This window comes from Xenopus laevis, chromosome 6L, assembly GCF_017654675.1.
Source record: "Xenopus laevis strain J_2021 chromosome 6L, Xenopus_laevis_v10.1, whole genome shotgun sequence".
Taxonomy (NCBI): domain Eukaryota; kingdom Metazoa; phylum Chordata; class Amphibia; order Anura; family Pipidae; genus Xenopus; species Xenopus laevis.
Genome location: NC_054381.1, coordinates 65,569,502 through 65,597,015, shown reverse-complemented (window position 1 = coordinate 65,597,015; position 27,514 = coordinate 65,569,502). Strand labels below are relative to the sequence as shown.

The 27,514-nt window shown below is 38.0% G+C and overlaps 5 protein-coding genes and 1 long non-coding RNA gene across 8 annotated transcripts in view; 3 read left to right on the top strand and 3 right to left on the bottom strand.

Moving 5' to 3' along the window:
- The window catches only part of avl9.L (AVL9 homolog (S. cerevisiase) L homeolog), a 43,031-nt gene extending 29,873 nt beyond the window's left edge, over window positions 1-13,158 (bottom strand). The window contains exons 1-2 of the mRNA XM_018267588.2: window positions 12,622-13,158; window positions 1,699-1,819 (exon numbers count right to left, since the gene is read on the bottom strand). Of these exons, the coding sequence (XP_018123077.1) occupies window positions 1,699-1,819; window positions 12,622-12,726 (226 nt within the window). The 5' untranslated portion in view covers window positions 12,727-13,158. The remainder of the gene's footprint in view (window positions 1-1,698; window positions 1,820-12,621) is intronic.
- Window positions 13,159-13,198: 40 nt separating this feature from the next.
- On the top strand, window positions 13,199-14,015 carry LOC108719005. Its single transcript, XR_001936127.2, has 2 exons — window positions 13,199-13,403; window positions 13,671-14,015. It is a non-coding gene; the product is annotated as an uncharacterized LOC108719005 (long non-coding RNA).
- A 1,058-nt stretch (window positions 14,016-15,073) lies between these two features.
- Window positions 15,074-16,618, bottom strand: LOC121394639. Of its 2 annotated transcripts, XM_041566136.1 has the most exons (3): window positions 16,144-16,618; window positions 15,662-15,916; window positions 15,074-15,571 (listed from the first exon to the last, which is right to left on the bottom strand). In XM_041566136.1, exons 1-3 carry the CDS (start codon window positions 16,616-16,618, stop codon window positions 15,339-15,341), a joined length of 963 nt encoding a protein of 320 aa, XP_041422070.1. In that variant the 3' UTR covers window positions 15,074-15,338. The 2 variants fall into 2 exon arrangements, with proteins under 2 accessions (XP_041422070.1, XP_041422069.1); XM_041566135.1 differs by having other exon boundaries at window positions 15,074-15,916.
- Window positions 16,619-16,793: 175 nt separating this feature from the next.
- On the top strand, window positions 16,794-18,793 carry LOC121394640. The gene is made up of 2 exons (XM_041566137.1): window positions 16,794-17,261; window positions 18,214-18,793. The coding sequence occupies exons 1-2, from the start codon at window positions 16,794-16,796 to the stop codon at window positions 18,667-18,669; spliced, it is 924 nt and encodes a 307-aa protein (XP_041422071.1). The 3' UTR covers window positions 18,670-18,793.
- LOC121394638 (protein ANTAGONIST OF LIKE HETEROCHROMATIN PROTEIN 1-like) lies at window positions 17,284-19,625 on the bottom strand. The gene is made up of 2 exons (XM_041566134.1): window positions 18,872-19,625; window positions 17,284-18,169 (listed from the first exon to the last, which is right to left on the bottom strand). The coding sequence occupies exons 1-2, from the start codon at window positions 19,310-19,312 to the stop codon at window positions 17,369-17,371; spliced, it is 1,242 nt and encodes a 413-aa protein (XP_041422068.1). The 5' UTR covers window positions 19,313-19,625; the 3' UTR covers window positions 17,284-17,368.
- Window positions 19,626-23,498: 3,873 nt separating this feature from the next.
- lsm5.L (LSM5 homolog, U6 small nuclear RNA and mRNA degradation associated L homeolog) lies at window positions 23,499-27,177 on the top strand. Of its 2 annotated transcripts, none has more exon segments than NM_001093718.2 (5): window positions 23,499-23,556; window positions 24,207-24,302; window positions 25,133-25,160; window positions 26,267-26,339; window positions 26,856-27,154. In NM_001093718.2, coding segments are annotated over 5 exon segments (276 nt in total). In that variant the 5' UTR covers window positions 23,499-23,510; the 3' UTR covers window positions 26,889-27,154.
- The last annotated feature ends 337 nt before the right edge of the window (window positions 27,178-27,514 follow it).

The window sequence follows — 27,514 nt, the reverse complement described above, 5'->3', positions numbered from 1 at the left end:
GGTTAACCTTGGATTTGGGATTGAAAGGCACACCTGCACGGGTTTGCCCTCTACTTAAGGTGGAGGTGGGGTCTGCACAGCTCACCTGACGAAGGGGTACGCCCCCGAAACGTTGTTTCCTGTTTGGCATTGACAATAAACACGGGTTATGAACCCTTAAGCATTCGTGTGCTGGAGTTTCGTCTTATTGAGCATTTGTTGGAGGTGCCGTCCTCCTTTAACCCCAAGCACCGGTGAGGATACTGAGAGACCAGGTGTGCTACTGCTTCTATTTTGCTTGAACTGTATATATACACACACACACATATATAGTTTGACCTGTATGGGTTACAATTATGTAGTCAACTCTGATGTCACTTCCTGATAATCTCTCTTTAAAACCACCTGACCACCTGTAAACTATGTGTAACTTTGGCTTGATAAAGGGCACGATGCATGCCCGAAATTTTTAATACACGATGAAGTGAGTGCTGCCTTACCGGTGTTTTTATATATAGGGCAACAAGAGTGTGGAAAGAAGGTATTCCAAACTAAATATTTTAGTCACAAAGCTGTTTTATGAGCTAGTGGAAAAAAAGACCTTGTTGTTTCATGTAATCTTGTGCTTTTGTATATTTTAATATTGAATAGAGCAGAGAGTAACCAGTCTTCATACTGTATATACTACAGGACACTTCTATGTACCCTAATTTAACCACAATAATGTGTAAAGTATAATGTGTGCACATAAAATCAGTATGCAGAAAAATGTGCAGTTTCGGCTTCAAGATACAGTGCCCACAACAGGACTTTGGACAGTGATGGATTAAGATGGACTTTGATGGACATGTGAATTATCCAATCCTGAGTGGAAGGAAGGGACCAAGGGCCTTTAAATGTCCATACAATTTGTATGCTTTGGGCAGTTGTGCCCAAAACTTGTCGCAACACATCAATAAATAAAATAAGCAGCATAATGTTGTGCATTGTTGTGCTCTTTACACATGTAGAATTTCTTTGGATATAACACATTGCTACTGGTGGAAGCAAAAATTGAAGTTGTAGGATAAAATATTTGACCACCTGGAAAAACATACAAACTACAAATTTGAGGGTAAAACATTCTAAAGCATTATAAAGTAAGAAATGACCTGTATCTTTTCGACTTTTAATGTGCACTAAATGGTGATACAGTAATAACAAAGTTATAATGCTGATGAAATAGCAACATTGTAGAATACAGAGTGAACTGCACACAATTATTTGTTTCGTTTTACAGAAGTGCTGTGTTTTAATTCTCTTAAATTAAAACAGCATTACAATATGCATACAGTACTTGAGAGGTATACAGCTCAGTGGTGGACACACTAAATATGTGAGTATGTAAGCAGAGTTAACATGTCCTATAATTTGGATAACACCTTGATGTACATCTTATGGGGGTTACATGGCCGTTTTTTTTATATATGTATGTTCTATTTTACATATATGTTGGCATTGCTGCAATTTTCTTTGCTGCAAGGGAGAGAAAGAATGACAACCCAAAACTCACACTGATCTGCTACAGCAAACCACTATACTTTCTAAAAACTAGTATGCTAGTGCTGTAGACAGGTACAATTTTTATTAAAATGTGAAACTCCTTATTTATGGTGTACTACAAAGGGCATGATATAAAGTTCTGTACTAGTGCCTTTCTATTATACATTATTAACATACCTTCTTGGAAATTGTGTGCTCCATCGGGCAAAGCAAGAAATGGCAGATACTTCCATTCCTCAGGTAAAATGTGACTATCATGTTCCTCTCCTGGTATTAAAGAAGGATAAGAGAACTCCACCTGTTAAGTAAGAATTGTTGCCGTTATAAAAAATTCAGAAACCTGTTAGTAACCATAACATACTAGAGAGAGTTGTTATGTTTCATTCTTCCAGTCTTATTGAGAGTCATGGAGGGATGTTAGTTGTTTATGAAGAATCTTTGTTGTTCATTTGTGGACGGGGTGATTCAAAGATTTTGTCTATATGAGGCATTAAAACCTGGTTTGGCACTTCAGTAAATGAGGCTGGAAGATAGAGTTTGCCAGCAAATACATTTTCAGGTCTTGTTCGTCATCAGCATCTTGGATCTTAGGCAGTTTGTTGGAGGCCACTGGTTTATGGACAAACAGAGACACTGTGCTGGTAGTCGTTTGGTTCCCCCCCCCCCATGTGATTTTGGGATTATCGAAATTCCCTACATAAATTGATACATTTCTGAACAGAAGCTTCTGCCACTACTGATCATGCAAAGCAATTGCAAAAAGTCACTGGACATAGCTCATAGAGCAGAATACCAACACTATAAGGGTTACATCAGCCGGGATAAAATTTGGGGTAAATGATAACTTTCATTTCGGAGTATACATTGACCATTATAGAAAGGTGACTGTTTACAATAATTTGTTATATAGCTAAAATATTTATAAGTTAAAGGCACCTGAACAACCCTTGGGCTGCAAATTAGTGCTTGAGGCTGATTTGACATAAAGCCATTGGCATATATCCACAGATTGGACATTAAAGGGTAGATTAACTCTGGAACTAAACCTGTTGGAAATTGCTTGCTTTCATTATATTAGTCATATATAATCATTCAATGTAGTGATGTGCAGTTGACCCGCACCTGACCTTAACCAGCCCCCCAAGAACCTGCACCCGACCCTAACCTGCGGTACGCTCCCAATTATATACCAGCCCCAACGTCACAGAAGGGGGCATGGGATAGAAGTGGGGCACCCGCCCGTGGCCCACAAATTTTGTGCGGAAGTGAACCTGCAGGTCCTGCAAGCTTCAGGCTGGCCCAAACATCACTTATTCAGTGTAATATTTTAAGCAGGGCACGTTCTCAAGCAACTGGAAACACTGCAAGGATTGCACACTGATTACACACAAAGTCGAAGGAGGGGATTCAGATATTTGGCAATGGCCTAGCCACACGCCAGTAATGAATCCAATATATGAAAAGACAATTAATACCTGTTTTTGCAGCAAACGGGGTGATCCCAAATTTATTCCATGGTGCTATTAACACTTTACATTGATCAAACATTTCGGGACTGCATGGCACTATAGAAGGGCCATGCAGTCCTGAAACGTTTGATCAATGTAAAGTGTTAATAGCACCATGGAATAAATTTGGAATCACCCCGTTTGCTGCAAAAACAGGTATTTGCTGTCTTTTCATATATTGTACACTGGTTAAACATTTTTTTTTTTATTAGAACATGGTAGTGCCTTTCTTGCATAGATTTACAATTTGTTACAGTGGAGAGAACACCCGGAGTTGAGCAGAGGAAGAGCGGCAGAGCGCTTGGAGTGCGCAGCAAATATCACAAGGGGGCTCATTTATAAACACTGGGCAAATTTGTCCCTGGGCAGTAACCCATAGCAACCAATTAGTGATTAGCTTTTTTCAGCCAGCTGCAGGTTGAACACCGAAAGCTATCATCTGATTGGTTGCCATGGGTTACTGCCCAGGTGCAAATTTGCCCAGTGTTTATAAATAACCCCCAAGGGGTTGAGCCTCAAGCTCATTTTTTTTTTACTATTGATTGTGTTTTCGTTTGTGTACAAATGTCCATACAACTGTGAGCTTGGAGTTCGCCTTCATAGTATTGAACAATACATCACCACATAATTCAAGCAGGCTGCAAACTCACACAGAACACAAGCCTGTCATTATCTACAAAACAGCCTGCAGCAGAGCAGAGGGAATGCGGGAAAGTGCAAACAATGCAGCTAGGGCAGGAGTCTAATTTCAAGACAGGTGACATGCCTAAAAAAACAACTTGGTATCCTTTGCACCTGCTACTACAACCTCCTGGGAATCTCAACAAAAGATCTTTATATACATCCCTAACCCAACCAAAACACATTTGGAGTAGATTTAATTTTGACAATAGCACCTGACCAGCACTTCCATAGTAAAGGTGTAGGATCTGTTATCCGGAAACCCGTTATCCGGAAACCAGTTATCCAGAACGCTCCGAATTACCGACATCTTTTATAGACTCCATTTTATCCAAATAATCCATTTTCCTTTTTCTCTGTTATAATAGAACAGTATATTGTACTTACTCCAAACATAATAATTAACAATTAATCATTATTGGAATCAAAACCAGCCTATTGGGTTTATTTAATGTTTACATGATTTTCTAGTAGACAAGGTATGAAGATCCAAATTATGGAAAGAGATGTTATCTGAAATACCCCAGGTCTCGAGCATTCTGGATAACAGGTCCCATACCTGTACCAAACTGCCATTATTTTTACAATAATGTACTAGCCGAGTTTGAACATTGGTTCATTGGTCTAAAAACTGGTTAATTGGTTAAACTGGTTAATCTCCTGATATCTCCAGCAGTGTCGACCTTTATAAGAAGCTATTGCAGGTACTGGGTCACATAAACACTAAATGTAAAGTGTATTGGGGTTTTAAGATGGAAAATAATTTGCAAAGACGTTCACTAACTTCCATATACAATTACAGCCCGTATGAATAAGATAAAAAAATACCAATTGCAGATTGTCTCACATTCTACATTATGGCAAAATATAAACTACTCCTTAAAGGAAAACTATACCTCAAAAATGAATACTTAAGCAACAGATTTTAAAATGGAATTTTTCTATTATGATTACCCAATGGCCCATACTACTGAAAAAGTGCATTATTATGAAAATGGTTTAATTACATGAAGCAGGGTTTTACATATGAGCTGTTCTATTCAATATATTTTTATAGAGACCTACATTGTTTGGGGGTATAGTTTACCTTTAACAAATTATGTTAAAATTGATCAAATCTGGTGGTAATTTGAGCCACTTTTATTCTGTTAGGGAATTTTGCTTACAACTGATCATATATTATGGATCAAACTGGGGAATCCAGAAGCATTTTGCTATATATATATATATATATATATATATATATATATATATATATATATATATATATATATATATATATATATATATATTATATATATATATATATATATATCTATCATCAAAACTTCCTGATAGTCAGGAAAGCTTTTAACAAATTAACACAGTTATCACAGCTTATACCTGTGGGAGAGCGTGTTCCAATGCTTTGAGTGGCCAAATGCCAGTCTTTTATACGTGTTAATGCTCAGTGATGAAAAGCATTAGAACTTAGAAATACCATTTGTTGGTATCCTTACTCCTCCATGCACATTGTAAGCAGGAAAAAAGGATTAGGCCAATTATTTTTAGCACTGAAACTTGTTTCTTTAGCTATTATAAACTGTTAAATCCTAAGAATAATAGTAGAGGCCAGCAAGACTCAGGCCCAGATTTGTGGCAAGGCCATAAAGGCCTGTGCATGGAGCGGCAAGCTGCCCAGCCACATTCCAATTTTGTTGAAATCACTGGGGATGTGCTGTTGTTTAAATAGCCTGTGCACCTAATCCCCAGTGGTTGCATGTTTGTGAGGGGGCACTTGCAAGACAAGGGGGCACTCTCACGAGAGGAGGGGGGTCGTTCGGGTGACACACTTGCCTTGGGGAGGCCCAAATAGAAATTCAGCCATGGCAAAACTACAAAATGTTCAAGCAATAACAGCCTGATCAAACAATGTATCTGCAGATCTACATGACTGAATGAAAAAGTGCACTTGGCTGGAGTAGCAAGTAAGCAACTAGAATCCCTAAGGGATGCATATCAACTCAGAACCCTCCGTGATTCTAACTTTTGTTCACCTTTAAAACCAAAAATAATACACACTTTCTAAACTTTACTTACAGAAGGTCACGCTAGAATATGAGCTATATATGTAAAATATGCTGTGGCAGTTGCCCTTCTAGTGGTGCTATAAAAAACTATAGATAAAACACAGTTTGCATAGAAAGAAGAGAGATGCAAAAAAACCTTCAGTTTGGCAAATAAAAACAACTGACACAAAGTATATATCATCAAAATGCAAAGACAATGACAACAAATACTAATAGCCACGCCAAAGTTAACATTCTAGAACCTTTCATGGGCTTATAGCAATTATGACTCAAACCTTTTGGCACTGTAGCAAGGACTGATTCATTTACATAATAAAATTTGCAATTTGTGCTCATACCTGCAGTGGGGCACAAAAAGGGATTGCAGCCATTCCATTTTAATGACTTGTGCTTAAAAACGACTGTCTTTTACAATGACAGGAACCTGTGACGGTCTAACAGTTATTGTATAAAGGGATGGCGTGGTGCAGTTGCTTCGTTTATACTATATAAAGGAAAATGTTAAATGTAAAGTAGGCATGAGATTATTTTACTGTGCTCAGTCATCAGAGTGTGTGGCTCATTGACTCATTTTTGTTAAAGCAGAACTAAAGTTTAACTAAAGAATAGGCAGAAATGTTGTACAATATGTTTTGAGCTTCTATACCAGCCCAAGGCAACCAAAGCCCTTTAGCAGTAAAGATCTCCAAAGATGCCCCAGTAGCTCCCCATCTTTTCTGCTGATTCACTGCACATGCTCTGTGCTGCTGTCAGTTTCTGAGTTTAGGGACAGTACACATAGAATATAAATGTCACAATGTAAAGCTGATTAGTAATTAATACAGATAATTGGCAGCCCAGAAACCAGTGCAATTAGCATCATAATTTAATAATCAGCCCCATAGAATCAGTGAGTGGCGCAGACACTTTACAAGATGGTGACCCCCTGTGAGAAGTTTGAAAGTCCTGGATCATTGCTGGTATTGAGAAGCTGAAACTTTAGTCTGGTACAATATGTAAAATATGGCATTTTTAGCCATATTCATTTTTAGGGTTTAGTTCTCCTTTAAAGTAATTCAAAATGAGTGCCTAGGAATGGCTTATGGTAACCTAGTGTTTTTGAAAAATGTGAAGCCTTAATGGGGATCTAAACCCTGAAATATGACTTACTCGGAATGATTCTCTGACCACTTTTACCATTTACATTCATTTTCTACATTTCTTTTCAGAAGTTTATGATATATTCACTGTTTTATACTGCAAGGAAGGCTTTGCTCAACAGTTCTCGTTAAAGGCCCAGAGTGTCAGAGTGTCTGTCTTTGTTCTAGCATCAGTGGATGAAGACCCAAAACCCTGGTACATGTATGGGACCTTTTATTCAGAATGCTCTGGACCTGGGGTTTTCTGGATAAGAGGTCTTTCTGTTATTTGGATCACGGTACATTAAGGGTAAAACTCCAAGTGCACTTTTGACAGACGGTGTCAGATCAACAAAACGCATCTGACAAGTCAAATGTAGTTGCGTGGGTCAAAATATACCAGAAAATGAAAATCTGATTTTTAAACTACATGTAAAATTTTCCATCTGACGCGGCACGACTGTTGAGATGTAAAAGCTGCATCTTAAAAAACTGATTATTTATCAGATAAAAACTGATGGTGTCGGAAAGACTTTTTCATGATTGAAATGCAAACTGTTAGATGCAAACGCATAAACAAACGACTCCATCGTACATTATCTGATCTGACTTTACATTACAGCTGTGGGGGTTCAGATTTTGTAGCATCCTAAAAAATCTTGTGCTGATGCGTGGTATTGCATGGCACGATGAGATAAAATCTGACCTACAAAATCTGTTCAAAAATGCTTGTGGAATTTAGCCCTAAGTCTACTTAAAATTCATTAAAATATTAAATAAACCCAGTGGTTGCCTCGAATAAGGATGCATTATAGCTTAGTTCCAAGGCACTGTTTTAATTTTACAGAGGAAAAATAAATAATAAATAAAAATGTGAATTATTTGATTTAATTGGACAATGGCCTTCTCGTAAATCTGGATCTTTCTGGAAAATAGGTTTACCTACCTTTACTAAGTTAAAATGGTGCGTTAAACTTGGGTGGATAAATAGATTTTCACCACTTCAACTGATGCACTGCAATTGAACTGAATTACATAGTGCATACTGTAAATATTCAATTAAAATTTCTGGTGGCTAAAGATATTGTGACACCTGATTTCCAAAGCCTGTGAATGTTCAAAACAGGTTGGTCAGAAGCCACACTAAGCAATGCTTTGATTATATAAAAGTAGCCATATAGGCATAGTCCAATGTGAAGTAACCCCTGTGCAAATATACATTTACATAATAGCCAGAACAGATCTATACAACAAGTGAAACAGGGCTAAACATTTCCTCCATTATAATTTCAAATGCATGATAAGAGAACGGCTTCATGGCCCTGGTTTATAATTAACAAAAGCAATGCCAGAGTCAGACCTGCCCTTTGTAAATATTTTGAAATGAGGGCAGTTGTCAATAACTAAAACCCTTGGGACAGTATATCTGTATCTGACTCTACAAGGGATCCAGGGTGAGCCTTATAGGCTGATACTGGGCACATATGCTAGTATCTGAATCACCTATTTAAGGTAAAAAAAATCTAAATGTATGCACAGTAGGACTAAGCTTTTCTGGTCAACAATATATAGATATATATTACCTGTATATTTTAAATAATATGTTATATTGTGCTAGGGAAATAGTCCTGTGAGGGATGCTCACAAATTGAATTGTGCCGGTAAATAAGTTGAGTTAGCAGGTGGAGACTAGTTGGCAGCTGTGGGCATGTCAGTATGTAACAAAATGCACGTGATCCCCAACCCCAAACTATTTTACCTGTGATCAACATTCAGATGTTAAAAGAGTTGGGAAGCAACACAAGCATGAATGTTCCTGGGTGGTGGAAAATAAGGGCAGTACACCTGGTTTTTATACAACCAACATTTGCTTCCAAACCAGTAATTCAAAAATAAGCACCTGCTTTGAGGTCACTGGGAGCAACGTTTAAGAGGTTGGTCAGCAACATGTTGCTCAAGAGCCACTGGTTAGGGATCACTGCTTAGGGTATTGGGGTACACATACAGCATATGCAAATGGTAGCACAATGGCCCTCAGTGGCAAAACAATCCTATTGGATTTATTTAATATTAAAATATTTTTTAGCAGACAAAATAGGGTGATCAAAATTACAGAAAGGCCCCTTATCAGTAAAGCCCCATTATCTATGGATAATAGCTTCTATACTGAAACTAATGAAATGCTTACACAACACAACATAATGCAGTTATATACACACACAAGATAAATACTGTATGTACTAGGAGAAAGTATTAACTGAAGTATTAAAGACAAACTTATAGCATAACAGCTATAGTAGTTTCTGAAAGGCACATGCTTGTTCTGTTCTGTCATATATGTATTTATATCATTATTAGTGCTACTTGCATATGTAAACACATTAATACTAATTACAGACAAAGAAAAAATCATGGGCAAAGATCAATTGCCATGTGTTAAGATACAAGAGGATGGAGGTTATTACATGGAGATCTTCTTAGTGGTCACAACCAACACAAATAGGAGGGTAATAAGTTCAAATAAGTGCTAATATTCAAAATGTTTAATGTACTGGCCATAAGTGCCAGGAATGAATAATTCTACCACATCATGAACTTGGATAAAATGAACCCACTCTAAGCACATAACTAGGGTGTCATAACTGAATACATAATACAATTTGAGACAAATTGCCAATGTATAAAATAAATAAATGAAACAAAACAATAAACAAAGCACACAAAAATAAATATAAATAAATGCATAATATATAGGTGGGACCACAAAACAACAATGTAAAATGAGGGGATGTAAAATGGGGGTTCTACTGTACTTGGTTACCTTTGATGGAAATCAGAGGGAACAACTGCTGTGTTGGGCCTAATCATTTATTTATTAAGCTTCAAAGATATATTACACTGGTGTATACCACTATTCTGAGCATATGATACACATACAAAGTGGTAAAAGGTGAATGGATATACGAGCCTGACTAAGCAGAGCACCTGTTCCTCTGAGGGGCCTGAGGACAGATTTGGGAAACAAAGCAAATCCAAACAGGTGGCAAATTAGTAAGAAAACATCACTGTACTGAATGCTAGGTTAATCACCATTATTACTAGAAGTTAGGCAATATATATATATATATATATATATATATATATATATATATATATATATATATATATATATATATATATATATATATATATATATATATATATATATATATAAAAGTTCTGGTTGTTTCTGAAGGTTTCAGCACTTGAAAAGTGATTAAATAATGCTTAATACTTTTTTTTTAAGAAAAAACATCAGATAATGGAAGGACATTTTTCTTACAATAATTTGTCATTAAAATATAAATAAATATAAATATTTTGCACAATGTCACATTTACTCTAGAGGTGGCCCTAACTTTAATTCAGCCCACCATGTCATATGTATCAAATTCTGATGATCAGATCACAATAAGGAAATTTATACTGAATAACAAAAAGCAAAGGGATGACTGTTCCACACAGTCAGAAGATCCTTAAAGATCTTTGTTAAAGGTGATATAAAGTCAGACAGACTTTTTAGAGTACTTTCCTAAATACTTTGGGCAGCTTACTGTAATTTTCTATTCTGACTAATTTAACCATATAAAAGTTTTTAGCTATAAGCTGATTGGCAGATCTGGTGGCCTGCGAATGTTCAGTAAATTGGGGACTTGGAGTCTTGGGTAATACTGAAGGTTGGGGTAGGTTTATACAATTGAAAAATTTCATTATTCGTTTTTGCAATACTGACAATCCTATATTTCGCAGGAACATGTTAGTATCACTTGATATTGTAATTACATCAGCAAGTTGTGCAAGTAATGAAAAGAATGCTCACTTAATATTAACAGAGTTAATTTGGTTTGCACTGTAACAAACAGAACCTATCTATGTAAACAGGTCATTCCTGTTGACTTCTCTTTATCTCCCTGGATAACTACAAATTAAACATTTAATAGCATGCCTTAAATGGAAACTGTGAAAAAAACCCTGCATTAAAAAAAAATGTTGCTATTACATATTATTACATATTACCATATTTTAATACACTTTGTACAAATGCTTTTTCTTTTAAAACTTTTTTCTATAGCTATACAGCGAAGCTGCTTTCAACCTAAAAAAAAATTGCAACCAAACATTTTGTTTTTACCTAACAGGCAGTACGAGTGAAAAACTGGAAAGCCAAGATGCCCAGTTGTTATGTTGTTTTGCACAGTGTTAAGGCCTGCATAATCAATGCATTTACATGGAGATGCAGAGCTGACATTTTTTTACAAACAAATCTAACCAGTTAAATGTTATTTCCTATGTACGACTTAGTGCAGTTCATAAGGAGATCTTCACATTTACTTAATTTTCTCTTTGTTTAACATTTAAATCCATTTTGGGTTTATGGCAGGCCCCTTTTTGTCATACTGCAGATCTGAGGAATGAAGTTAAAATCATGATCACCTCCTTGACAGCCCTAATTTGAATTATCAGGTCAGGGAGGACTGTGTAAAGCTGGCCATAGACGCAAAGATCTGATTGTACGAATCGATGATTCGTACGATTTTCGGACCATGTGTGGAGAGTCCCGATATTTTTTGTCCGACAGAGATCGGTCGTTTGGTCGATCAGACGGGTTAAAAGATTTCTTTCGGCTGCCGTTAATATCTCTGCATGTATTGCCGATCATACAATTTTCAGAGGGAGACTGTCACTAGCTTTGGTCGGACATAATTTTCTTATGATTGCTGTCAGGGGCAGAACATCGGCTGATCTGTTCTTTTGTACTTTATTTGATCAGTGGTTAGTGGCAGGTCAGGAGGTGGGAAAGTCCGATCGTATGATGATTTGTACGATCATATCTTTGCGTCTATGGCCAGCTTTAGTGTGAAAGCCATATACAAACCAACACTTGGTCAAACTGGTTTGATGTTTTCTGTAGAAAAGATTGTACATCAGTGCAGACTGCATTCATTTTAATTAAGCTGAAACAAATATTCACCAAGCACAAACACACTGATGATGGACAACGTCAGAAATGGCTGAACTGGGTCTGCAAGTGAGTACAAATGCTCAAAATGAAGCAAAACTGGTTTTGCAACAGGCAATAGATGAAAAGGATTTCAATAAACAGGATTGCTAAAATTTACATGCAATTATTTCTCAACTGCGTACACTTCTCCTTTGTGATAAAGGACTATTATTTGAAAGGATTTTAGTCACATGTACTGTATGTTTACAAAGTTATGCTACTGAGAGAGCTGCCTATTTTGATACCAAAAACCATTATATATTTGTGGGTTCAAATGCCACATGTAAAAGGGCGATGTATGCAGAAGAAAGGGTGATGAATATGCAAATCAATCAGGATCAGCAAATACAGTAGAATGGGCAAAATGAATATCAAGAAAACAGAGGTATGGACATCCCTGATACATGTCATGAGATTCTGGGATATTCTGAAAGTTAGGGGTTCACTGCAGCTAAGGGGTCTGTCACTTATTATCTGTAGCAGAAGGATGGCAGCTGTTAAACTACCATTACCAATATAGGTGGAAAATATGAGAGTTTCTACTGTTAAGGATGTGAAAAACACAGGTGTGTACATTTATTTTACACCACTAAAACTATTAAGAGACCAATGATATATTGTAGTGTTATTCCTGTGTAAGGATGAAAGTGCTATATTCTGAAGCAAGCCATTGCATTCCTCACCTGGCAGCCCTTTTTGTGGTGAAACCCCACCACCACTATGTGCAGTACAGGTCCCCCTTGCACCCTGCTGCCCCCAGCACTCTCCTCCACAGCCTGGGCATCCATACTTGGGGGTTAGTGACGGAGATGCCAGAGAAATGATCTTCTGTGTCCCCACCTTCTTGCCGTTCCTGCGGAGGGGATGGTCAACCCAGAACTGCCGTGGAACAAGTCATGGGTAGAATTTAATCCAGTTCAACACAGCACAGGAATAATACCGCAGCGGGGGAATGCAGCGCGTGGGGAACAGCCTCTCACTTTAAAAAACAACTCCCTTAATCCTTTCCTCCTCTCTTATCTTGTTTCCTTATCTTTTCCGCGTTCAGCCTCTCCCTTTGTTAATTTCTCTGCCAGGATCTCCTCCTCCGAAGGCAGAGGCTCACTCCCTTCCCCGCTCTCTTTTGCGTTCTACGCAATGTCTCAGGCGCCTTCTCTGCAGTCAGATGTCACTGTCAGCCCCGGCGTGACGTCACCGCCATGGCTACCTAGTTCAACCCACTTGAACAACAAGCGTGACTCGTCATCGACAAGTAGTCTCCTGATTGGCTGTTGCGCAAAACGGGGGACGCATAGCGATTGAGGTCATAGTTTAGCACGATACAGAAAGGTGTTTGGAAGAGCTTTAGATCCATGCGGTTTTACTCTATGGCCGGGCACATTGTACTAGTTGTTGCCCACGCTACCTCGGCGTATGTTAGCCGAGGCAAAATGTCGCATTTTAGCAGAAACTATTCGCTTCGTATGTCCGCATGTTGTAACAGCCTTCCTGGCATAATAGCAAAGAATATTCGCCTCACAGTATCTTAGTGTTGTAATTGAGACAAATCGTTACTACCCTGGCGTATTTGTGCAGACTTTTCTCAAATACTTTTCAATGCGTCATTCCCTGCCCTATAAGCGTCTAATAAAGTTAATTTCATTTGCATTGGATAAACTGAGTTAAGTTCCCATGGCAATTGTTGATATTTTCGACCTGCTGCATCAAAACAAACACATCCATTAGTTCTCAGATACCTAACATCCCTTTTGACCAACTGCTTTCACAGGGCCTGTTATCTACAAGAGCTATTTTGGACTGGCTGGGGGTTTTAAACTCATATTAGGGGAATGCATAAGTGGGCCCTAATTAGTTAGCAGTCGCTAGTTCACAGTAACTGTTACCAGTTTTCATACAGAAAACTTCTCTTTTTGAAGTGTTTAAAATTCTACAATTAATTTCATCAAAACCGTGAAAATAAAGCTGCATTTAATCCATCTAGAAATCCATTTCAGCAATAGAGGTACTGAGCATTCAGGAGACTCTGCGGCTGCATACTTTTCAAAAGTTATAGAAAAGCCCCCAGTCTCACAAAAATGCATGCTAGTGTAAAATGTGGATATTTGTGTAAAGCTGGCCATAGACGCAACGATTCTTCTTTGGTGAACGACCGATTTCAGTGCAGTCCGACCAATCCGTCAAATTATCGTGCGGTTAGTGGGATTCGAACGATCGTACATCTTACGATTTTTCGGCCGACATCGGTTGGGGAATTGATCAGGCAGGGTAAAAAATTTTCGTCGTCTAACGATGAAAATTGCCCATTGATGGGACAGACAGATTGCTGTCGTTTACAATTTGTAAACTGCGCATGTGTGGGGAGGTGCTTGTGTGACACTGGCAACGAACGATCGTTCTTATTACATTCATAAAACACAAAAAAGCAAATAGTACACAAAGTAAAAAATTTTTTTAATGTTTTTTTTTGCATGTTCAATAATAACAAGAACAGTCATATATATGTATGCAGTAAGCATTCAAAAGAACACATTGACATTGGAACAATCATGTCCATAGCACATTATATAACATAATATATATGTGCCTCTTTGTTAACACATAGGATGTTAATATATATATATGCACACACTGAGGATAGGTGAGTGCTTGGAGATAAAATTGAAAAAAAGGACAATCTTGTCCATAGCACATTATTGAGCATTATATATATAGGCCTCTTTTGTTAACATATAGGATTATATATATATATATATATATATATATATATATATATATATATATATATATATATATATATATATATATATATATATATATACACATATATACACAGAGGAGAGGTGAGTGCTGCTTCACAAAAGAATACTTGGAGATAAAATTGAAAAAAAAGGACAATCTTGTCCATAGCACATTATTAACATGCTATATTATGTTATCGAAAGAGGCATATAAAGAAGAAAGACTTGGAGATAAAATTGGAAAAAAAGAAAAAAGGACAATCTTGTCCATAGCACATTATTGAGCATTATATATATAGGCCTCGATTTTATATATATATATATATATATATATATATATATATATATATATATATATATATATATATATATATACAGAGGAGAGGTGAGTGCTGCTTCACAAAATAATACTTGGAGATAAAATTGAAAAAAAAAGGACAATCTTGTCCATAGCACATTATTGAACATCCTATATTATGTTATCAAAAGAGGCATATAAAGAAGAAAGACTTGGAGATAAAATTGGGAAAAAAGACAAAAGGACAATCTTGTCCATAGCACATTATTGAACATCTTGGAGATAAAAATGAAAAATGAACAAACTGGCCCATAGGACACAACATCCTTTCCTTAAGGTAAAAAGAAGAAATTTTTATGGATAATTATTTTTTTAGAGCTGCAACTTTACTTTGTATTGCCTCCACCATCTCTAAAATGGCACCTAAACCTTGCTTCAAATTAGTAATGGCAGCTTTGCATGTTTCAATTCTGTCAAGAATGTCTTGCACATTTTCTTCACCGACTTTATTGTCTGCTGCTGCATCCAGAAATAGCTGCTCTGTTGCTGGTACTGTCTGCTGCTGGGTGGGGCCATATAGCAGGTCAGCATGCTCCTCTGTGGGTAAAACAACATAAAATACAATTTTGAGTGCAAACTTGTAAATGTGTACAAGGTTAATGTACAAATAAAAGTAGAGATACATACCTGTACTTGTGACCGGGTAAACTGGACTATTTGGAGGCACAGAAAGCATTTGTTCATTTGCAGGACAAACAGGTACATTTTCACACGGATTTTCCTCTGCATCTAGCTCTATGTCCGACAGATCCACTACTGCTGTCTCTTTAATTGTGTCTTCATCATCAACAGCGATATTGTTATTAGCCTCTGGTATCATTTTCTTTGATGCTTGAGATCTCATTTTAAGTTGTGCAGTTTTCAAAACCCGTCGTTTGTCCTCTGCAATTAAATGGATGTGGATTTTTATAGATAATAGACTTATTAATAGATGTACTACATATACATACCCCATGCATAAAAATGTTCTTGAATATATATATATATATATATATATATATATATATATATATATACACACATATAACAGCATTTATATATGTATAGACACACACCCACAGATACAAAAAGTACACACAAACTATAATAGCACCTAAATAACGACTTACTTTTTTTTATGATCTTTCTTATTGCTGTCAGCTGCTCCTTCTCTCGTAATTTCAGGTCTGACCATCTTTTCCTCAACTGATCTTTGGATCGTGTGATGCCATATCTTCTCTGCAGACCTTCTATAACTTTCTCCAAAATGGCGTTCTTTCTTGTATTAGGTCTTGTGTAATGTGCCAGCCTGCAGTCATAGTCTTGCCTGTCAAAAGCAGCCACCATGTAGGTCATTTCAGTTTTGCTCATAGGTGTTGCCTTCCTCCTGTCTCTCTCCTCTTCCATCATTGCCTGCTGTACCTGCTCTTCTGTCTGAACGTAATGGAATCCGACCGGAAGTGGGAGGAGCCTATAGTTACCGTGGTATACAAACGAACGTTCGCGCGTTTGTTGCGCATTTCTTTTGTGTGCTGGCTGGTTCTCTTCGGTCGTCGACGTAGTTTTCCAGTTGTACAAACGAACGTTCGCGCGCTTGTTGCGCATTTCTTTTGTGTGCTGGCTGGGTCTCTTCGGTCGACGACGTATTTTTTCGTTAACACAAGAAACATCTGGTAAGTTTAGCACGAATGTTCTTTTGTAACGAACGTTTTAACCTCCCATTATTATTAGTTAACAAACATACTGTTTTCTTGTCTTGCAGACTGTGTGTTTGGACAATATGCCAAGTGACAAATTTCTGAAACCTGACTTTCTTCGTGAATTTATTGAATTGTACCAAACATTACCCTCTTTATGGAAAGTTAAGTCAGATGACTACTCCAACAGGAACAAAAGAGAAAAGGCATATGAACAACTTGTCACACTTTGCCGAACTGTCTGCCCAACTGCAGATGTACCTTTTGTCAAAAGCAAAATTTCTAACTTAAGAACAGTTTTCAGAAAAGAACTAAACAAAGTGCAGGCCTCAAAAAAATCTGGAGCCTCGGCAGATGATATATATGTCCCCAAACTGTGGTACTTTGATCTACTTTTGTTTACAGTAGATCAAGAAGTAGCACGGTATTCAAATTCAAATTTATCTTCAGTTGAAAACCACAATGAAACATATGTGGATGTTGAAGCACCAGCAACACAAACAACTGAGTCAACTGAGAGTACAGAGACCAGTACAGAGACCCAGTCTCAGGTAAAGACACACACACAAACAATTCATTAATAAATGCTCATTTATTATGTTTTATATATTTTTTATATATTATGGTTGTTGTGCCATAGTTCTTTTGTAGTATCAATTCAGATCATTGCATCTTGCCAATCCACTGCACCTTGTCCATTAAAATAATCTACATAGTTTTCCCTGTTTGTTTTAGCATCCACATTAGCATTACGTGTACCACCAGCTTGTAGTTGCAGCATTGCATTTGGGTCTGATCGCCAGTCCCCATAAACAAGAGAGCAATACTCAATGTCTTCTCTGTCCACCATGTTATTTGGCATATAAACATTTCCATTGGTACGCCGTAGGAAATTATGTAGAACACAGCATGTTAAAACCACAAGATCTACCTTGGCGGGTGAGAGAGTAATGGCTGTATGGAAGACTCTAAATCGATTAGCAAGAATTCCAAATGCATTTTCTACAACACGTCTTGCCCGTGATAGTCTGTAATTAAATATTCTCCTTTGCTTTGTCAGTGTTTTGACCGGGAATGGCTTTAGAATATGTTCCTGCAGTGCAAAGGCCTCATCTGCAACAAATACAAAGTTTAGACCTTCTGTAGTTTCATTATTTGTAGGTAGTTGTACTTCTTTGTTCTTTAGCTTCTGATAGAAGACAGTCTGTTCTATGGCTCCTCCATCTGATACTCTTCCATTTTTCCCAACATCCACCATTATAAATTCATATTTGGCATTTACTATTGCCATTAACACAATACTAAAGTATCCTTTATAATTATAATAGTAGGATCCTGAGTTGGCAGGAGGTTGTATTCGAACATGTTTTCCATCAATGGCCCCTCCACAGTTTGGGAAATTCCAATAGTCTTCAAACTGCTTTGCTATGGCTTTCCATTCTTCAGCACTTTCTGGAAACTGAAAAACACATGTAAAACCATTGTTAAATTATTTTTTTTCAGACAAGTGTCAACACCAGTTCTTTGGATTCTACACAACAGGCAAGCACTACAGAAGTTTCACACACACCCAACCGACCCAACCTTGGCGAAAAGGGGAAAAAAAGGAAAAGACTACAAACTGATGACAACACACAGAAATTAATAACTGATGCTGCTTCTCTTTTATCCAAAAGAACAGATGAACATGATGCATTTGCATTTACTGTTGCCTCTAAACTGAGGCGTATGGAAGAAGAACAGCGCTTGTTTGCTGAAAACATGATCACGCAAGTGCTACAGAAAGGCCTGATGAAAAAACTATCAGACTATACCACAATTAATGACCATAACCCGACATCAATACAATACCCACAACCATCCTGGTACTCCCCTGCTCACAGTTTTTACCCACCAGTGGCAAACTCCTCACAATACCCACCGACACCACATGAAAGCACACAGTATGAAAATTTGTAACTACTACTTATTTACACAACCAAACACTGTTTTGCACTTTTATTATTATTATTATTATTGGTATCTGTTTTTATATATTTATAGTTTTTTGTTATTTTAATGGTTCATATTGTTATTTATGTGTTCACATTGCAGTGCACTTGTAGTACAAAGTATTTTAAATAAACTGTTTAAAATAACGTTTTTTTAATTAATTAATTACCTTTAGATATTCCGCTTTCATTGCCTCAATAATTGCATTACATGTTTCCGGAATGATTCGGCCTAGACTTTGTGCAGAAATGCCGGTTGAAAACTTAAGATCCTCCAATGTTCTCCCAGTTGCCAGATAACGTAGTGTTGCTATGAGTCTCTGTTCTGGCGAGATGGCCTGCCTCATACACGTATTTTGTTTGGTAATGGCTGGTCGAATTGCTTCAAATAGGTGTTCAAAATTTGAGTCAGACATCCGTAGGTAATTTCTGAAATCATCTGGATTATTTTCTTTCAGTTCTTTCAGAAGTCCCATATGAGAAAATTTATGGCGGTGTAATAACCACTGTTTGCTCCAAATTGATCTTTTCCTCTTCTTCTTCTGCTTTATGGAGGTTAGTAGCAGTATAGCTAGTGCAGCCCTCCTGCTATCATCCATAAATATGCTCATCGTCACGAACGATCGGTGAAAGAGATCCGAATGGACTCAGCGCGTCGAATGAATGTAACACAAAGGAACGTTCGTGGAAAAGCAGTTTAACGAAAGCATACACGTCATATCCTCTTCCGGTTTGGGCTGTTGCGGGACGATATCGCACGTCATATCCTCTTCCGGTTTTGGGCTGTCGCGGGACGATATCGCTGAAAATGATCGTTTTCGCTGATGGACAGATCTTATCTATAAACGATCGTTTAACCAATATCGTCGGTCGTACGATTACAAAAAATCTTATATAGATCTGCAGGTCTATGGGGACCATAAGACTTACCTAGGAGTAGGCAGAAGATGCTGGAGTGCAGCACGATGCAATTGAGCTCCACCATTATCACTTAAACAGGATCAAGCAAAAATGTGCTGGACTAGGTATTATTAAAGCCAGTTGAACATTTCCAAGGGGGATATTGCTGCAAATAATCACATTTACAAACTTGTGGCAGGCACAGTGTTTTAGGGTAAGGACACACTGGACGATTTGTCGCCAACGTTTTTAAAAAGCAAATCGCGGGGACATATCGCTCGTTTTGTCTCTGAACAAAACCAAATGAAAGACGCCAGCTGTGCCCACAGCGCATTTGTGAATCGCCTGTAGCTCCAAAACGCACTGAGACCCTTTTCCGAGCAATTTATCAGAAATAGCATGTACTTAGAAAAGCACTGAAATCTCCTAGACACGCACACACATACAGATAAGTAGCAGCAATTGTATTCAAATTACAATGCAAACGCAATGACGCAAGAACGCAAAGACGCCAGGTTACAGCGGGAAGCACAAACCGTTTCCGGATTGGGTGGAGCACGTACCGCACAGAGTAATGGGATACAAATCACTCTGTGCCCATAGTCGCTGTGAATCGTCTGTTCAAAAAAGACGATCGTCTTGTCGCCGAGATTTACTTTTTTAAAACGTTGGCGACAAATCGTCCAGTGTGTCCTTACCCTTATGCCTAGGTATATTTTACAACTTATGGTAGCTTAAGGGTTAAAAAAACAACCACTTTCCCAGCATGTTTACAAATTGGCACATGAGACAGAGCAACTGCCACCCCCACTGATGTTGCTAATAATACCAGTCACCAAACCAAAAGTAGTTCTTAGTCAAATCAAGAATAAAGACAATCAGGTGTATAACAAGCAAGTTGGTAAGTCTGTAACTAATATAACCTGTTCTCTTAAGCCTTTTCTATTTTACATAGTAGATCTGTTGTGCATTCCTTAGGTAATTCATGATATTACAAACCAAAAGTTGTAAATACCCCAATCTATAAATTTAAAGGGATGCTGACATCCATAGCTGAAAATCCATGGGAACTAGTCAGTATTACCAAAAAGTTGTGCTAAAACAGTCTGCTTCAAGTTAGTAATATCTTTAAGTCTTAGGGAGGGGTTAGTTTATACAGAGAGTTTCTAAGTGGACTGGCAATTTGCATAGCCACTTCTAGGAACCAAGACATTGGTGTTGGTTCTGAAGATACGGCATTCAGACTATTGAGTTCTAGATTATTAAACAATTGGTTCCAAAACACTGAGTTTTAGGGCTCTTACACATGAGCGTTCTGACCTGCGCTCCCCTGCGTTCCGTTTTTTGGCGTTCAGCCGCAGGGGAGCGCAGGAATAGACGCAAGTCATTATTTGAAATGGGGCTGTACTCACTCAGGCGCGTGTAGGCGCCGAACGCAGGAAAAATGCAGCATGTTGCGTCTGAACCTGCGTTCGGCGCCTACACGCGCCTGAGTGAGTACAGCCCCATTTCAAATAATGACTTGCGTCTATTCCTGCGCTCCCCTGCGGCTGAACGCCAAAAAACGGAACGCAGGGGAGCGCAGGTCAGAACGCTCATGTGTAAGAGCCCTTAGAAAGCAAATGTAACACAGTGACCAGAAATTTTGATTTTGCATAGAAGTGCTACTTATAAAAAAAAAACTTTTTGTACCTTGTAGCAGTAAACCTGTAAATGCCCAATTTCTAAAGTTAAAATAAAAAACAAACCGTGATAAAGAGGTTAAAAATGTTTCTTATCCATAGCACTCTACACACTATGTTGTTCATGTAATGTTCAACACCTGGAAGAGCAGCCAAATGGTGTCATGCCTCTAAAGAACATAAACCCATGTACTAGGAATGTAGGTTAGCTACTGAAGTCACAAAGGGGTTCCTTACATATTGGGAATGTCCAGGTTGTTTGACTTTTCTTGTCCTGCAAGTTAAAAAAAGTATATATGCATTTTTAATTTAACACTACCCTACAAAAAATGAATACAGCGATACAGTATAAACTGGATATATTGGATAAAGTATATTCCCTTTAGATGCCAATTTTTAGGCACACCACAGTTTACATTTCAAATTTAAAAGGGAGCCTGGGGTTGTGCTGCACTTCCTGGATTAGCTGGGCCCCCCTTAAAGGGGATCTATAGCAAAAATGAAAATTTGATATAAGCTTCATCATAATGAAATGAGAAACGTTCTAAATGCAATTAAAAATTCTGTTTGTTTATGAAATAATCAAGTTTATCTTCACTATCCCTCTCTCGGCATCTGTTTCTCTTTGTTGTCTTCATGCAGGAGTTGGGTGTCAGATATTCATTGACAATTAGATCCAATATATCTTTTAGGGGGGCTCCTTTTACCTAGAAGATGTATTAGAGCTCACTAGTAATATCACCAAAAATCCTATCTCTCTACAAGCAGAATTTGTGCAAAAGGCAGTTATTTTGTTAGATTTTGTTTGCACTGGAATCAGGTCTGGACTGAGAATCAAAATAGGTCCATAGGCATTTCAGGTACACAGAGGCTCAATCAGCCCACACAGAGGCCCAAACAGCCCCCAGCAGTCCACTAAATACTGACATTCTTTGGCACCTTATAGCAGCCCACTGGCATTTGTCAGAACCCACAGATTGCCAGTCCGGGCCTGACTGGAATCAGTTATTTGAGTGAGTTTTAATTCATCTGCTAGGAAAGGAAGCCCCACCCCTAAGATATATTGGATGTGTCTTCATGCAGTGTCTTCTGCATGAAGACACTGAGAGATAGTGAAGATAAACTTGATTATTTCAGAAACAATGCAGAATTTTACATTGATTGTATTTAGAAATTTTCTCATTGCAGAATGATAAAGCTTGTATTAAATTTTTAAAGCAGGACACAGCCTAGGCCGCCAAAAGGAGCCAGAGCCACAGAAGAAGCTGCCAACTCTAAGACAAAAGAAGATTGCAAGTCAAACTTTAAATGTAAGTTGCACTGAAAAGCAATGTTTGCTTTTTAAATCTTCTATGGAGCACCTGACCACCAGTGTTTTTTTTTTATATTCTATGGGGCCCCTGACCACCAATTTTTTTTATTCTTCTATAGGGTTGCCATATTTTCTTGAAAAAATAGCAGCCATCCTATATATTTATCTTTTTTCCCTATTAATAACATTGGGATCAACCATAATCTTTACCGGCCAGGTGGCAACCCTATTCTTCTATGGGGTTTTATAAATCTTCTATGGAGCCCTTGACCACCACTATTTATTTTTTAACTTTAATGGGGGACCCCTGACCACCAATTGTTTTTTTAACTTGTAGAGGGTACTCTGGCCACCAATAGGTGCTCTGAAGTGGGGGTACCTTTGTGCCTCAGCCATTATGTTCCAAGATCATAGGTGCCCCAGAGCGAGGCGGATTTAAGATGGTCACTTGCAAAGCATAAAAACCTTGGAAAAAGTCATATACTTTGTATGTGCCTATCTAGGGATACCTAGGTCCCAGACTCCAAGCAACACGTTCTGCATTGGTCAGACGCATTGCATTAGAGATTTGCTTAGCGTCATTGTGATTGCAAGGGTCCACAACAACGCTGAAAAACGTCATCGTTTCCAGAGCTGTTGTCGATGCAATAGTTGACACAAAAGTCTGAAAGGGCAGTGCATCCGACCAGCTTCTTCAGAACTCTATCCTATAGGGCAGTACGACGCTTTTATTCTAGCCACGCCTCATATTACCAGCCCTCCTCCCGATCGTCTGTTGATTACTCTTCCCTAATCAGGAAGTTTAAGCGCGTGCGCTGCAGGAGAGCACAATTGGCTCGACAATCGATTGCGCTAGAAAGGTGACTGCGGGAGATTACGAAAGCACGCGGAAATCCAAAGCAAGGAATACTAAAGATGGCGGCTACCGTGCCTCCCAATTCGTCGCAACTTCTCCCGCTCGGTAAGCACGCTAGGGAATTTATGAGGAGTTTCCATGCAAGACGTTTTTGTTGCTTATTGGCTTTTATCTGCAATGGCGCTGCCCGAGAAGTATTTTATGCGACATGCTTTCTGCCAACTCAGGTTTGTAGTTTAGAATGAAAAGTGCCGCTCTATTTATGAGGCAGCACATTTAAATCATATATTGATACCGGTGGGCAAAATTGATATCTCATGGTAAAATCCAGAAGAAAAAAAAGTATATATATATATATATATATATATATATATACATACACATACAGAAAGGCGGCACTCACAGGGTTTTTTGTTCAAAGGTAAAGAATCTTTATTAATCTCAACGTTTCGATCCCCCACAGGGATCTTCGTCAGGAGTACACAAACAAAAACTTCTGACTAAGATCCCTGTGGGGGATCGAAACGTTGAGATTAATAAAGATTCTTTACCTTTGAACAAAAAACCCTGTGAGTGCCGCCTTTCTGCATATATGTACCTACCTAACTTGGCAGGCACCCAGGTATGTACCGAAGTAAACGGTGTGCACCTTTTGAACTGTGAATATATATATATATAATTTTTTTTTAAATAAAACCTTTTGTTTTCACGTGTATATTATTTGTATTCTTCATTTTTTATTTCCGATCTTGCAGAACTTGTGGACAAGTGCATAGGATCTCGCATCCATATCGTTATGAAGAGTGATAAAGAAATTGTTGGCACCCTTCTTGGCTTTGATGATTTTGTCAGTATCCTTTAAGTCTGGCTGTGTTTAGAGTTTTATTGCATCAGTTGTGCTAAGAATACAACATCCTGTAGTTTCCCACCAACTGCTGAACTATTGGAGTACTGCTGAGAGTTAAAGGAGAAATCAACCTGTGGGGAACCCACCCCCCACCCCAGGTAGACCTCCCTCCCTCCCTCCTCCCCCCAAGGCTAACTACCCTTCCCTGGGGAAATGCTTCATACCCCATACTTACCCCATGGCGCAGATTCTTCCATCTTCTGCGTCCTCGATAAGCTGACTGGAAGACCGTCAATTTCCGTGTAATTCCGCTCATGCGCAGTTGTGCAAACCGGCAAACTGCTCCAACTGTGCATGCACAGAAATACCGATCTCCCAGTCAGCTTACAGAGGAGCCTGAAGATGGACGCTTGGAACTTCGCTGGAAGAATCTGCGCAGAGGTGTAAGTATGGAGTATGGGGCATCTCCCCGGAGGGGGGGTAGTTAGTGAGTAGAGTCAAATTAAACAATTGCAGGTCCTGTGTCTTTCTCTCATGCATTTTGGCCGTTTGTGTGGACATAGAAGCTCATACTTTTAAAGGAGACCTATAGGATGGGTGACAATCTCTTCTAATCTTGTAGCAATAAATGATACTATGTGGTTTTACTCTGGTCAAAAAATGACCATTCTCTTTAATAATGGCCTCTTTATTGAAGCTCACCATAGATCTGCAAAGACAGGATTTAGTGACCTGTTAGGTTCACCTAGCTGCTCATTGGTTCCTATGCAGTGGCGTGCAGTGCACTCTTATTTTAATTGATATTTTCCCTTTAACCCTGATTCATTTCTTCAGACATGGTGTTAGAAGATGTTACAGAATTGTAAGTACATTTCCATGAGGATGCACTTTTTTATTATTCTTGACAACTGTGTAGTTTCAAAAATCAGAAGCCAAAGAAATGTTTTTTGTACAGTACTACAAAGTTCAGTTTAAGGGGTAAAAGGCTATGGCACTGGCCTAGCCATACGCCAGCAATTAATCCAAATTCAGAAAAAACGCCAATACCTTAGTATGCTGCAACAGGGGTGATCCCAATTTATTCCATAGTGCTACCAGATACTGCAGTTACAATCAAACTTTTCAGGACCACCTGTCCCTGAAGGTGTTCCCGAAACGTTTGATTGTAACTGCAGTGTCTGGTAGCACTATGGAATAAATTGGGATCACCCCTGTTGCAGCATACTAAGGTATTGGCGTTTTTTCTGCATTTTGTACAGCACTTACACACAAACATTTATTATACTGAAAGGTTCTCTTGGTGATTTGGTTCTCTTAAGCTGCTAAATCGGACAAAGAATTGTTTAATACTTGATCCAATAATTGCATACAATGGGATTTTGTGACTGACCTATTTAATATTTGATAGAAACCCAATTGACAAGGCAGTTGTATTGGGACAATATATGGGCGATTGGGAGGCTATATCAGCAGTTATTTTCTGCCTGTAATCGGACAACTGAATTCAACTTTATTGTATTTATATAGCACCAGAAATATATGCAGTACTTTACATTACAGTGTGGAGTTTCATTACACAGCTGGAATGAGATCCCTCCACTTAAGAGTTTACAATCTGAGGAAGAGGATGCTTGACAAAGGGGTTTACCCTGAAACATTGCATGCTGCAGTAAATTCTAAGCATGGGCTTTACCTTGCTACCATTACCTTGTGTGCCAGCGATATATTGTAACACGAAGTGGAGATAGACACATAGTGGGTAAAAGAACAATTGCATTAAGTAAAATGCATCTGAAATTGCGTGCGGTGCACTCAAACGTACTGGCATCTGTGAGACACTGATTGGAAGAAAGTTAATTTGCATTACAGAAAGCCTCAACTTGATAATTTTACTGAAATAATGTTTGTGTTGTAGAATTAAAATTATTTTGCTAGGTCTGAAACTGTCATTCTTGATTTGTTTGTTAGTGAAATCACACCGGAAGGAAGGCGAATTACAAAACTCGATCAAATATTACTGAATGGAAATAACATAACTATGGTAAGCTTTTACCAGGCAGTGATTGAAGCAAGTAAAAAATTATGTCATGTGGTTGCACTATGAATGCAGTTAACAAATATTTCCACAATTTGCTGCTACAACTTGAAACAATCGTGTTTCCCAATATATTTTGTGACCCCCCCCATGGGATTTTGCCAGTAAATGTGAATTTACTCATTACCACTGAAGTGTACATTTTTAGACTGAGATTTGCCCCATGGTCATTCAACGATTTATGTTTAAATTGGATAGGCCTGTTATCCATGATGATGTACAATGAAAGTAAATGCAGCATTTGGGAAGGCTAGCAAACCATAACTGGAGACATACAAACAACCTACTGATGTGCAGTTTGATCATTTGTGTAGATTCCTGAAAACATATTTGTTTATCTGACTTGCATCATGATAGATGCTTGACAGATGTGAAACAAGTGTGCTACAGTTATCTAGTGTTTTATGCATTATCTAGTGTTTTATGCATTCACCTACTGCCTTAATTTTATTTCTTTTACAGCTGGTGCCTGGAGGTGAAGGTCCTGAAGTATAAATGGATTCATTAGAAAGGATCAGCGTATCTATTTCTTTTTTTCTTTTTGTATTTCTTTATTTTATTATTTTTTTTGCATTGTTCTAAATGTAGCTAGTTCCTGCATTTCAATAAACAAAATGGCATAATGCAAGAAGCTAGAATTCTAAAAAAACAAAAAAAGTTTGTTTTGTAAACTTTACACCATTAAAAAAAAAATGTAAAATTGTTTGAACATGCATTGTAATTCAAATAATGATTTTGTTTTAGCCTTATAATTTGTTATTATAAAAAAAAAAAATGAAACTTGTTTTTTTTTTTTTTCTTTAAATCCACATTTCTCTCTGCCTGTTTTATTGAAAGTACGAAGTATATAACTATATCCTGGGCACTATACAGCTAATATTATGATCGTCTGTGTGTTCCCTTAGAGATTACTTGACAGGAACTAATGCAACTCTAACTGGTAAAAATGTAGGAACAACCAGGCTCTGACAACGTGATGTAACCTAGCTTGTATGTGTGTCCTTAGTTTGTATGTGTATTAGCACAGAGAATTATATGAGCCAGGGGTTGGTCCTTAGTATTTAAAATGGCAATTTTCACTTTAAAATTATCCAATGACACATACATCTAACAGAGTATAT

Excerpts from the sequence above, each read along its gene's own strand:
- LOC121394639 (XM_041566135.1), bottom strand. The coding sequence starts at position 16,618 with ATGCGCAACAAGCGCGCGAACGTTCGTTTGTACAACTGGAAAACTACG. Across the intron at positions 15,917-16,143 it reads AAGAAAGATCATAAAAAAAA|AGGACAAACGACGGGTTTTG; the intron begins GTAAGTCGTTAT and ends ATTTAATTGCAG.
- LOC121394640 (XM_041566137.1), top strand. The coding sequence starts at position 16,794 with ATGCCAAGTGACAAATTTCTGAAACCTGACTTTCTTCGTGAATTTATT. Across the intron at positions 17,262-18,213 it reads GTACAGAGACCCAGTCTCAG|ACAAGTGTCAACACCAGTTC; the intron begins GTAAAGACACAC and ends ATTTTTTTTCAG.
- LOC121394638 (XM_041566134.1), bottom strand. The coding sequence starts at position 19,312 with ATGAGCATATTTATGGATGATAGCAGGAGGGCTGCACTAGCTATACTG. Across the intron at positions 18,170-18,871 it reads TGAAAGCGGAATATCTAAAG|TTTCCAGAAAGTGCTGAAGA; the intron begins GTAATTAATTAA and ends TGTGTTTTTCAG.
- lsm5.L (XM_018266583.2), top strand. Across the intron at positions 24,303-25,132 it reads TGGCTTTGATGATTTTGTCA|ACATGGTGTTAGAAGATGTT; the intron begins GTATCCTTTAAG and ends TCATTTCTTCAG. Across the intron at positions 26,340-26,855 it reads ATGGAAATAACATAACTATG|CTGGTGCCTGGAGGTGAAGG; the intron begins GTAAGCTTTTAC and ends TTTCTTTTACAG.